At 54.2% G+C, this 13019-nt stretch overlaps 1 protein-coding gene across 1 annotated transcript in view; it reads left to right on the plus strand.

Moving 5' to 3' along the window:
- Positions 1-7368: 7368 nt before the first annotated feature.
- LOC102893884 (low affinity immunoglobulin gamma Fc region receptor III-B) overlaps positions 7369-13019 on the plus strand; it is a 5998-nt gene continuing 347 nt past the window's right edge. The window contains exons 1-5 of the mRNA XM_006907846.1: positions 7369-7502; positions 8136-8156; positions 8446-8703; positions 11173-11427; positions 12997-13019. The exon at positions 12997-13019 is cut by the window's right edge and continues 347 nt beyond it. Coding sequence (XP_006907908.1) covers positions 7463-7502; positions 8136-8156; positions 8446-8703; positions 11173-11427; positions 12997-13019 — 597 coding nt within the window. The 5' untranslated portion in view covers positions 7369-7462. The remainder of the gene's footprint in view (positions 7503-8135; positions 8157-8445; positions 8704-11172; positions 11428-12996) is intronic.

Raw genomic sequence — 13019 nt, forward strand, 5'->3', positions numbered from 1 at the left:
GGCGGGTGGGATTCAAGCTGCGGAGAACCCTCGCCTTAGATCCCAGGCTCCCGGCTCTGCAACTCCGCCTGCTGCGCCCCTGCACCGGGCACCACGTGGGGCTCCCCGCACCCACAGGTGCGCTTCAGGAGGCGGGAGCCCGGTCCTCAGGCTCACGTGCCGCGAGCTGCCGGAAGCCGCTTCTTTCTGGGGAGGCGGACTTTCGGGGAGTTACGAATGCGGTTCTAAGGGATTCCAGATGGTGTTCCTGACCCTGGCAGTAGTGCGGGCCGAAGGCCTCAGCAAACGGGCCCCACGGCTGGGGCTTCCCCGCTGGTTTTCTGAAGCACAAGTCAGCTGCGGGCGGCGTCTCCAGTTCTAGCCCAGACCGCTCTCTCCAGAGGTCCAGCTGGCCCTGATCGCTGCACTGGCCGGTCCCATGGGCCGCTCACACTCAGAACGGCCGGACCTGAGCTTGTCGCGTCTCCCAGCTAACTTCACACTGGCCGCCTCGGGTTCCTGAGCCAGAGGGCTGGGTCCCCCACGGCTGCCTCCCTGTCATACGCCGCATCCAACCTGGCCAGTTTCCCTTGCTAAATATTTCGACCCCACCACTGTCGCCTTAGCAAAAGAATTCAGTGCAGAATTTCAAAGAGACAGCTAAACTCACGCCCATGCAGCAGCATCACAGCAGCCAAGATGTGGAAACGCCCCAAACGTCCACCAACAGACGAATGAAGAAAATGTGACTTATGCCTGCACTGCAATACCATGCGGCGTTAAAAAAGAGGGCCATCCTCCCACACGCTACACATGGACGCACCTCGAGGACTTATCCTAAGCAGAATAAGCCTGTCACAGAGGACGAATACTGTGATTCCACTCACAGGAAGTATCCAAAGTAGTCGAAGCCATAGAGACAGAACCTACAAAGGTGGCTGCCAGACGGGAGAAGGGGACTTTGTGTTTAGGGGCACAGTTTCGGTTTTGCAACATGAAGAGCTTCTCGGGGTCTGCCGCATGGCAATGTGACTAGGCAGTGCCACAAACTGTACGCTTATAAATGGTCAAGATGATAAATTACATGCCATGTGGTTTTACCACAGTTTTTTGTTTGTTTGTTTGTTTGTTTGTTTTTTAAAGTAGGGAGCCAAGAGGCAGGGACTTGGAGGTGTTGATAAGCTCCTCTTATAAGGCAAGCTGTTAGGCAGCCCACCCCTCCCAGGGCATGCAAACACACTTCGGGAGAACCACAGAGCGGGCCGCCAGAATCCGGCTGTAGAAACCCTGGAACGTAACGGAACTCAGTATTCGTTAAGTCCTCTGAAGGAAGAAAGATTTCTAAGGTTAGGGGGGAAAAAATCCTCATAAAACTTTTAAATTTCTGAATAATACAAAACAAAATTCAGAGCAAAATAAACTACCAACTGCAAACTAGAAAAAAAAAGCTTTAAAAAAATTACACCCTCCCCCAAAAGACATATTTTCATTATACAAGGAATTAATGAGGAAAGCGTAGAGTCCTGATAGTAGGCAAGGGCCAGGAAATCCACAAGGACACGCGAAAACATTTGTTTAAGCAAACATTAACCGTCTAAGTGTGCAGACACTGTGCTTTTCACCTAACAGAAATAGGAAAGAGGAAACGCAACTAGTAAATAAATACCTGAGAAATGACCTGACACACTAATAATCAAAGAAATGCAAATAGAATGGGAGACCCCACTTCTCAGCTACTGCGTTCTACCTAAGATTAACAAAGAAAATGCCATTAAATGGATTCTCATAACCGTCTGAATGGAGTGTAAAGCCAAACAATTCTTTTGGAAAGAAATGTGAAAATACTAGCAAAAGCTTAGAAATGTACATACCTATGACATTGTAATTTCACTTCTGGGAAAATGGCCTTTGGAAATATGCCAAAATACATTTTTTAAAAAATACTGTTTCCCTTTGCAGTGCCATTGAAAATAATGGAAATGAAAACGAACCTGAAAACATCCAACATCTGGCTTTAGGTAAATCGTTCCGCAGCCACGGCAGCTGGAGTCCCCCCGGGCTCTGAGAGAGGGGTGCGTATCAGTTAGGTGCCTTTCTGCAGCAAGCGCCAGAAAATTCCACCCTTCTTGGCTTAAACAAGAAGAAATAGTTTATCGATCTCACATGTCAAGCTGTCTGAAGAGAGGGCGGTCCTGGGGTTGGTTAATCAATAGCTCCATAATGCCGCCGGGAGCCCAGGCCTTCCCTCCCTTTGCTTTGCCATCGTCGGTATGTCAGCCGCTTCCCTCATAGAAGCAAGATGCGGCTGCTCCCAGCATCACAGCCGTACCCATCACCGTGCCCCCAAACTGGCAGAGAACTCATTATTTCATGTGCCCCTGAAGATTCATCGTCCAAAACTGTGTCACGTGTTCTGTCCTAAGTCGATCACGCAAGAGAACTGGCTCTCAGGTGTGGTCCTAGACCAGCAGCACCAGCATCACCTGGACATTTGCAGACTCTCCAGCCCCACCGGAATCAGAAACTCTGTGAGGCCCACCCACCAGCTGCATTCAACAAGCCTTCTGGTTGATTCTGGCACAGCTCAAATTTGAGAACGGCTGACTTTGACCGAAATTTACCTCCTGGGCTGGGAAATGCCCAGCCCTCTCTAAAGCTCACGACCACCGTAAGGGAACAGGGCGGCGTTCCGTTAGCAATGAAGGGGGAGCAGTGTCTGTGGCCGGGCGCCCTCTGCACGGGAGAAGGCTCCTCTTCGGTGCGGACGGTGACCTGAGTCTTCTGGGGGTTCGAGGAAGTCAAAAAAGTTACACTGGCTCTTCCTTTCCACATAGTCCTCAAAAATATTTTTAGCAGTTAAGTATTTTCTCCGATTAAAATAAAAACTGAAAAACGTTGAGCGGTCTGTGTGTTTGTGTGCCTCTGCATATGTGGAGTGATTTTTAAGAAATCAAGTTGCAGAAAAATCATGTAATATGGGAACAATAACAACAAAAAAGAACAAAATACACATATGCACAGGTAGGTATGTGTTTACGTGAATGTGGGCGTGTGGGGAAGGTTCTCGAAGGACACGGCACACTTCTCGGTGGCTATCCCTGAGGAGGGGTGTGAAGATGGGGGTGGGGGGAGAAGTCGTGCAATGTCACGCTCGCCTTTACTGCCAAATGCTTCACTTTCTTAACAGCAGGGATATATTATAGATGGCGTCTGTATTTTCAAACAAAAATTGTTTAAGCGACAACAACACTAACAACAAAAGTCGGTGAGGGGGACGAGGACCGAGCCTCCAGTTGCAGTTCTGGACTCTGCGCAGACCTTGGCGGTGTCTCCCCACCGCCCCTGTCTCCAAAGGGACGGCGCGGACGGAAACCCAGTCCCGAACGGCCCCTGCCCTTCTCAGCACTCGTGCGTCTCTTCGGGGCCACGCTCGATCTTCCCGGTGGGTTCTGACCAGCTTGCACGTGAGTGAAAGCGCCAGTTCGGTTTTTATACTTAACTTCGAATCTCAGAACCACTCATTTGCTAGCTCTGCTAGAAAATTCCCTGGGCTCTGAAAGTTTGCAGTGGCCAACGGCCACTGCATCGTGCAACGTCTAGAAGTTTCCACCAGAGGCCAGCACTCGGAGCTACAGAACACTTGAGATGGAAAGAGTCGGCGCCACGTGGCCCGTCACCCCCCTTACAGATGAGGAAACAGCTTGGGGGATGAGCAGCGGCTGGCGGCCAGCACCCATCGGGGGGAAACCGAACCCTGAGCCTCCTTCCTCCCCGGCCAACAATTTTCTCATGACACAGCACCGACACTCTTCTTCGGAAACTTTAAGTGTTTACGAGTTCGGAGGTGTCTACATGCGTCCTGGCGTGAGATAACAAGGTGGGGCGTTCGCAAGTCACACCAGCAGATAGAATCAAATTTCCGGGAAGCTCTTGTATGTCGACGGGCTACGTAACCCTAATGACCACAGCCAGAGGCTGTGGCTTAAGGCCACACACAAAATCGATGCCGAGTCCCTGTGGTTTTCTTGACCATGTGGTAAACTGCCCTTCTTCCTGTTTGGGGAGTGGCTCTCTCGTCTTTCCCATGACTGCTTCGCATGTCTCTGGTGTGTCTGTCCCTGGGCCTCTGGGTGTGCGCTGCACTCCGCGCACTTCCGTCTGCGCGTGAGACCCGGCCCCGCTGGTCTGGGCACCTTCCTTGCTCTGTTTTACTTTCCCAGCATCTTCGTCTTTCTCGGTTCCCCCCATGTGGTTCTTCTCCACCTCCGGCCCCCGTTCAATGTCCCGATGTGCCACTCTCAGCCTTTCCCTCCCTTTTCTTTTTTTCTGGCAGTTTCCATTTCTAGTTCTTTTCCTCACTTGACTAGACATGTCATGGTGAATGTTTCTATTAAATGATTTTGATGTGTGCTGCGTTTACAGTTTAGAGGTTATCATATTTTATTATTAAAATGAACAAGTAGACTATTTCCTTAGAAGGCGATGAAATTTCTTTGTGCCTCTCCATGGGCCTTAGCTGATCATTGCTTTGTGGACCAGTGATGGTTCTCGAAAAAAGAAGCGAGGGAGGGTTTCTCCTCCAGCTGACATTCATCAAGACAGATGGTTCAGCCAGAGGGGTCTGAGCAAACATGCCGTCTCAGGGTACAAGAAAGTCAAAGGAGTAACATTGGCTCTTCCTTTCCACACATTTCTCAAAAATATTGGGATTGGCTTCCCGTCAAGATGTCGGAGTCGGTAAACGCTGTGCTCGCCCCCTCTCGCGGCGTCGAAATTACAACCAAACTAGAGAACAGCCATCGTTGAGAACCACCTTAAGTCTAGCTGAACAGAGTCCGACAACTACGGACACACAGAAGAAGCCATGTAAAGACTGGAAGGAAGGCAGAGACACAGGACAGGCTGGTCCCCTACGTGTGGCCATTAAAAATCAGGAGGGATGTCTTGGCGGCAGAAGTACCCCCGGAGGAGTGAGAGGTCCTGTCTCCACACCTGGCTCCCCGGCCCAGGGCCCCAGTGCAGGGACGGGAAGTCCCCACCACCTCTAGCTGTGAAAACCAGCACGGATGGTGGCTGAGTGACACGGAGGGCAGCGCGAGTCACAGACTTTCCTCTTGAAAGGCCTGTGCGCCGACCTACCACTGACAGACTCGCTCGCTCTGAGCTCCTGCGCTGTGGCTTCAGCTGGAAAGGCACCAGGGACACACAGAGGGGGACTGAGTTGTCTGGCTTCAGGGAGAGGGATGGAGGGGCAGCTTTCTCCTGAGCAGAAGTGCTGGCAGAAGCCACTGTCCCTTTGTTGGGCACTCACCACGCCCAGAATGTGTGCACAGGCAGTGCCACATTGAGTATCCACAAACCTGCCTGACGCCGTTGGCCCCTCCCAGGTGATTCCCTGAGATCCTACCCCTCCCGACATGCGGCCGCCCAAGCCACTTCCATGGCTTCCCCACGCAAACGACCCGTCTTGGCTCATGACGCAGGCCTTCCTAAAATCTCTCAGAGGCCCGCAAACCCCAAACAAGAAGTATCTGGCCTCAGGGTGCTCCATACCCCTCGATGAGCAGCCGCGAGCCCAGCGCTAGCGGCAGCCGGTGTCGGTTTGTGGCTTGGCCTCTCCCAGGTGCCTCCAAACCCAGCACAAGTGGCAACTCTCTGCAGATCACTCTGTAGCTTATACCAAGTGGCCCCAGGCAGGGCACAGGCAGCAGCCGGCCTTGACCTAAAACAGTTCATCCCAAGAGGCCCCAGGATGCACACACCTGGTAGCCAGCTTCTGAGCACACCAGAGCACCACCTAACCACCTCCACAAACTACACAGCCACAGGGCAGACTGGACAGTCACCAGAGGCTCCCTAAAGTGAATCCTGCTCTGTAGGGTCAGCCCCTGCACAACTGCTCCCGCGCTGTGGTCACGCCGGTCCTCACGACCAGTCCACCTGAGGGTTGACATCTCCCATCGATGTGCAAACAGCAGCCAAGACTCAGTGACAACAGGAGCACACACGACCCACACAGGGCCACACCCGAAGCACCTGGCTCATGTGCCCAGGGAGTCTGTGCCACCGAGCCCCACAGGACACCTACTACATAGAGCCGCTCTACTGAGACCAGGAGACGTGGCAGCTCTACTTCACACACAGGGACAAAAACAGGGAGGCAGCCAAAATGGGGGGGTAAAGAAACATGTCCCAAACGGAGGAACGGAGCAAAGCTTCCGGCGGGGGAAGGAGGTTCCGGGCGGCCAGGGCGAAGGCTCGCCGCGCCTCCGAACACATTTGAATACAATGCGTTAAAATGCTGTTGTATTTCTGTGTGGCCTTCAACCAAAAGTCGTCAAGCTCCTGTCCCCAACCCCGGCCGCGAAAGTGCTCTGGCAAAGATGGCTGGTGCCTGGACCGCCTCGCTGAGCTTTCCCACAGCGCGGCAGGGTGGCTTCTCCCTGGGCGCACGGCCCTGGGCTTCCCTGTTCTCTCCGCGGCTGCCCCCCCGCCCTGCGCAGTCAGCGATTCTTTCCTGGTACGGGCTGTGTTGCTGCTCTGTGCCAAGTTTCTGTCACCAAGTTTCTGTCATCGGCGCTCTGCCCTCTCGTCCCCTTCCTGTCCCTCGCTGTTCCCCTTTTTCTCGCTCAAGACTCTTAGACCCAGAGGGGTCTCGCACGCTTCACTCACCCAGGACCTCTGGGTGGCATCGCCGGGACCTTCTCAAAATATAGGGAAGGGGCGTGTACATTCGCGGTTTTCCTTGCGAGGGGCCCAAAGCTTTTAGCGAAAGTTTAAAACGTCCACCGTGCTGCTGCCTCCTAGATCTCGTCTTTTGTCTGGACCTCTCCACCCCCAGGTCCCCACCCCGCCACCTTTTCTGCGTCCCTTTCGACCTTCCCCAGGGCCCATTGCTCCCCGCTGCCTGGGTTCCTTTTAACAGAGGATGCGAATCTCGTGACCAAACCCGCACTAAGAAGTTAGAGGCTCCCGTGGATTTCAGACCCAAGGGGCTTGTGCAATTTGAACTCTGAGAGAAAACGTTGGTGGAGATGACACTGGAGTGGGGGGCACTGACGACGGCGGTGTGAGGGTGTGACTGCGGGCTCTCTGTGCGCGGACGGGCCGGGCCGGGCTGCACGGACGCGGGGCGGGGGGTGCAGCAGGGGACCCCCGGGCACGCCCTCCCTCCCGAGTCACCCCAGGGCCAGGCCGTCCTCTTCCAGTCGCGGGGTGGACCCAAACCCACAAGGTGGGAATACCGATTCTGTCAGGAGATGCTCAGATGCACCCCCAGCTCCCGCCTCGCCCTTCTCCCTCCCCCCGCCCATCAGGCCTCTCTTCTAATTAAGATTCAGGAATTGGTGACGCTCCCAGAAAAGGAACTTGGCGAGCTCTGGGCGCGAGTGTAGGGGAAGGCTGTTCGCGGCCCCTTTCAGTTTGCCTAGATCACTGCAGGGCTCTGGACATCTGTGGGGACTTGTCCACTCTCGCAGACAGCATGTGGCAGCTGCTGTCACTCGCAGCCCTGCTGCTACTAGGTAAGTCATCGCAAGGGAGCAGCCCTGGAGGCCCTGGGCTCAGCACAGACCCTTTCAGACCAGAGATGGGCCCCTAGCAAGGGCTGGGACCCTTATCACACCTCTAGGACCAGCCGTCTGGGGCATGGAGACCAGGAGAAAGCTGGCTCTGAGGTGGGCGTGATCGGGAGGTAAAGGAGGACTGTGGCGTCTCGGTCACTTCACTCCCCCGCCTCAGTGTCCCTCTCTGTACGCTGAAGGATACGGACTTCACAGTCCCTAAGGTCTGTCTCTTGCACTGTGACTTCCCAGGATTCCCCTCTGAGACTTCCCCCGTCACCCTTCTTGGGACTCGGGCTCAGATTATTTCTAGGGTTTTATTCAGGGAATTTAACTCCTGTCCTTAGTTCGGGAGGTCAAACGAGGACCAAGGAGCATAGGACGTGGTTGGAAGCAGGAACTGGGCGGACGGGGGACAGGAGGCACAGACACGGGGCCCAGAGGGCTGCACTGGCAGAGCTGTCCCCTCTGTGCGTCCCAGGTCCCAGGACGTGGGTGCCCAGGGCGGTCGGGGTGGAGGAGGGGCTCAGTCTACACTCTGGTCACCGTCATCTGCGCTTCTGCTCAGCACCCGTCTCTCTCTTTGTCTTGCAGTGTTGGCCAGCCCGCAACCCGGTGAGTTGGCTTCGGGGTCCTGGAGCGAGGTGCCGGAGGGCACGGCGGCCACAGGCTGCGGCAAATGTCCGCTGGGGGGAGTGCTGGTCGTGGCTGCCGGGGGCACGTCCCTGACACAGTAGGGCTTGGCCCCATGCTTCTCCGGTCAATTGTCCCCCAAGCTAAGATGCTCTCAGACCAAGTCACATGCTCTCAGACCAAGTCACACTGTGACTTCGCAGTGACTGCCCCGGCTCTGAGCCTCCCTGCTCATCTCTCTGCGCTCACCCACACCCTCTTGTCTCCTCAGAAGATCGCCCAAAGGCCGTGGTGTCCTTGCATCCTCAATGGGACAGGGTGCTCAGGCATGACAGTGTGACCCTCATGTGCCAGGGGGCCTACCCCCATGGGGACAATTCCACACAGTGGTTTCGCAATGGAAGCAGCCTCTCCAATCAGACCTCCAGCTACGTCATCGCATCCGCCGAAGTCGAGGACAGTGGAGAGTACAGGTGCCAGACCGGCCTGTCCACGCTCAGCGACCCTGTGCAGCTCCAAGTGCACGCTGGTGAGTAGGTGAAGGAGAAGAGGGGCGTCCCCGACACTGAGGGAAGTCACTGTCACGGGAGGCCCAGAAAGACTCGGGGAGAGCCAGAGACGAAGCCGAGGGGGCGAGCACTAGGCTGAGGGGGTCTGTGGTCACCGCAGTGTCAGAGCCATTGTCCACGCCACCATCTGGCCGCAGGCAGCGTCAGAGGCCGGCACAGAGGCCGGCGGCCCAATTCCAGGAATGGCGCTCACGCAGAGCATGGCCGACACAGACAGGGCGTAGGTCAGGGCGTGATGCTGAGGCTCGGGGCCAGTTACTGCGCAAACTAACGAGCCTGTCTCAGCGCCCCGGCCTCCTTCTCACCGCCAGACACACGGAGCCCTAAGCTGCCCCCACGCGGACCCTACGGACCTGGCGTCACATCTATCGCTCTCTGCCATGGAGGCCACACTCCGGCTCACACCTCCACAGAAATTTAGCAACATGATCTCTCTCCTAACAGAGACATAGACACGTTCGGCCCGCACACGATCACGGAATGAAAGCCTTTGTGTGTGGCTAATGAGATCCCAGGCATCAGAGGCAGGCAGCGGAGTGTTTTGGAGGTGGTGGTGATGGGGCGAGGGGAGTCTTTCCTAATGTCCCTGGAGGCACAAACTAGAGTCAGGGTACCTGCGGTGCCACCTCGCAAACCTGACGCTACTCCACGGGGCCCACGGGTACGGCAGACACGGGCGGGACAAGGGGAGGGGCGGGGCCTGACGCAGAAGGACCCGCAACAGAGCTCCGGGAACTCGGGCCCCTGCAACCAGCCCCCAGGGCCCTTTTGCCTGTGACCATGCCACTAGCTGACATGGTCCTCAAGCTACAAAGCTCCAAGGAGCAATGTCTATTATCGAGTTGGTGAGAGATGCCACCTAAAACCAAATAAAATTGGGAATTACCAACAGGAAGCACTAGCAAAATCAAACCTAGGAATTCCTAGCGGGCCTGGAACGTGGCTCCAGAAACTGGCTCAGCAGCTCAGTCGGTGAATGAGGACCGCGTGGTCGCGGGCAAACTCCCGAGCTTGCGCAGACCGCCCCGCTCGCCGCCTCCCCCGGCGCACTCCTGCCTCACGCCGTTTGCGCTTGCGCAGTGTCTCGGTCTCGTCCTCTCTGGCCCTGCGGTCCTCTGATCACAGCCGGTGCAGCACTTACCACGCTGCACTGCGATTATTTCTGAGTCTCAGCTACAGACTCTCTGAGGTTGGGGTTGTGTGCCTTAGTCATCTGGTGTCCGCAGCCTGCGCAGCACCTGGTATGCACCCAATAAAATATTCATGGAACAAACGTACAGGCAGACATTTACCGTCTATGGCAGGACGGACCAGGACAAGAGTGTCCCCCGAAGGCCAGCAGACCATATAAATACACTATGTACTTTTACAGCCCCACAGGCATGCTGGTGACGGCTCATCTCTCTGCTGAGGCAGCCGGCGGTCATAAGGCGCACGGCTTTTGTTGATAAACGGTATCTCTTAATAAGTAACGAAGGTTGCCTTCTGTTTGGCACGTCTTCCTGGTAGAGAATTTTCTTCGTGTTCTACCATTTTTGTTTAGCATAAGGTAGCGGATTTTTTTTTTAATAATAGTAAATGTCATTGTTTTGTTTTCTTATAAAAATCATTCGGATTCCATTTCAAAAGTAACGGGGAGAAAATTTAAATGACCTTCAGTCTCCCCCGCCCCGAGAAAACCGTTAATATTTAAGTGCCTGTACTTTCTTTTTTATATCCTATGCGTATATACTGTTTTCCGTTTGTTTGTTTTTCTGCATTCTATCTCTTTAACCTCACATTGTCCCATGAACGTTTTTCGTCTCACTCTGAAATTTGTCTGCAGTATCATTTGAAATGACTTGGGTCCGCCTCCCGACCTGGACTCCATGTTCTCTCTCTGCGGAGCCTGGTGACTGGGCGACAGAGTTGTGAGAAGGTGCCCTGATGCTATAAGAACTTTCTTTTGTGACAGCTATGCTCAGTGATGAGGACGGCCTGGCAGAGGCCCTGTGGCCCTTCAGAAAGCACCAGCCATCCAGGGACTGACCAGCTGCCTATCTTTCTCCTCCTTGGCTTTGACAGTGAACTTGCTCACTCCTGAGGCCGCCCAGTGACCTCATTCCTCACTGGCTGCGGGAGTCTTTTCCATATCCCTTCCGGTCTGCCTCTCCTCGCGTGGGGGAGTGGAGCACATCCACATGTGGCACTCAACCCTGCAGCCGGCTTCTCACTGACCGCATCGCTTAGCCTTGCGCTCTAACCTAGGTTCTGATCGTGTGTGCCTGTTCCTCTTCCCCATTAGACAAAAGGTCTTGTTGTCGCTTGAGCCCTCGTGCAGGGCCCAGTCAGCTCTCCACCATGTGGGCTCTGGCGGCGAGTGTCCCCTTCGCAAGGCTTTGTGCTGATCAGCAGGCCTTCCGGGTCTGCGGTCCCTTTGTGTCCTTCAGCCTGGCTGCTGCTCCAGGCCCCTCAGTGGGTGTTCCAGGAGGGGGAGCCCATCCGGCTGCGGTGCCACAGCTGGAAGAACGTTACAGTGCGGAAGGTCCAGTATTTCCAGGATGGCAGAGGCAAGCAGTTTTCTTACGAGAACAAGAAATTCCACATTCCGAAGGCCATGCACAGACACGGAGGCTCCTACTTCTGCAGGGGGATCATCGGGACCCGCAACGTGTCTTCGGAGGCTGCGAACATCACTGTTCTAGGTGAGCGAGGTACAGGCCTGCGCGGCCCAGAGCCCCGCACATGGGGGGTCGGCCCCCACTGCCTAGCCCACAGGCTTCCTTACATGGGGCTCTCAGAGGGGCCGCTCACTCTGCGGTGTGACAGCAGGAGCAGAAGCCACCTCTTCTTTCTTAGCCCATTCATACCACGCCCACAGTGCCATGTGTCCCCGCCATGCTTGCCCGCCTTTATCTGTGGCTTAACCAAGAGCCAACCTGGCAGGAGCCCCTCACTTTGTTCTGCGGGACTGTGGCTAATCCGCTGAGTCTCTGAACCTCAATTTCCTCTTCTGTACGAAGACCTGCTGATACCTACCGGGCACCCGTCGGTGTGCTGGACACTGCTAAGTGCTTCCCTACATGCACCTCCTTTGATGGTCACAGGGGCCCCCCACAAGGAGGGGGGGTAACACTGACTCTACAGATGAAGTAACTGAGGTAAAAAAAAAAAAGGGGGAGTGGCAATCAATTTGTCCCTAAGGTCACACCAGAGGATCAAAGCCTGTCTATTTAACCACTAGATGAATGAAAGAATTGGACAGGCACCAATGTCCTGTGGTAAAATTCTGTCACCTAGGAAACGTCTCCAGTTGCTGGGGTGCACCCCCTCAGGGTCAGCAGCCCACCCCACCCCCCATGGTGGCTGGCCTTCCTGCCTTACCAGAATTCCACCTGTGCCCAGAACGAGGCTGCATTGTAAGCAATTTACATGCAGGAAGCGGCAAGATAGACACACACCTTCTGAGATTTTAACAAAATGATGCCATAATTTGTATATAAAATAACTTTGTTACAATTTAAATGGAAAGAAAAGACTCTCAACCGGTTGCGGAAAGAGAGTAGATAATGAAGCAAATGAAGTAAAACCCCAAACAGCACAGGGAGGTAAAGACTAGATGAGAGTAGTTTATGCTATCCTGGTAATTTTTTTAAAGTTTGAAATTAAATCAAATTTAAGAGTTAAAAAATTGAAACTAAAAATCCACTCCACCTGATGTTAACAGTTTACAGACCACCCCAAGGAACGGCTTTTGAATAACAATGTCAAGGGCTAAGAGAGGGTGCGAACAGACAAGCCCCGCCTCCTTTCCTTTGGGGTTATTAGTCATTGGGCCTCTGTAGAGAAATAGTATCAATTTTCTGCAAATAAGTAGCATATTTCAATGATTCAACTTTTCAGATTTCCTTTAGTGACAATGAACAAAATGGGGTGAGAACAGTGAGTATAATTTTGAGATACAAGATAAAGTTACTGAATTAAGAAATAATGTTCTCACAGCAACTTTGACAACTTCTGTAAATTCACACAAAACCCAGTGAGTCCCTGGCTCCTTATTCCCGGTGGCAAGTGTCCATCAGACAGAGGACGCCCTTGCTGAGTTTCTGGGGAGCTGTGCTTTGCTCAGACTGCCAGAGTAGTGAGAGGACTCCTGTCTCTTAGCCCCTGGCTCTTGGCAGCTGTCACGAAGGCTTCCCAGCGGGGACCTGGCTGTAGATACAAATTTCTGCCTCACCAGCTGTCATTTTCTCACGTTCCGCCTCTCCCCTTAGGTCCGGCAGTTCCCTCCATCTCC

Source organism: Pteropus alecto, unplaced genomic scaffold (genome assembly GCF_000325575.1).
Source record: "Pteropus alecto unplaced genomic scaffold, ASM32557v1 scaffold101, whole genome shotgun sequence".
NCBI classification, from domain to species: Eukaryota; Metazoa; Chordata; class Mammalia; order Chiroptera; family Pteropodidae; genus Pteropus; species Pteropus alecto.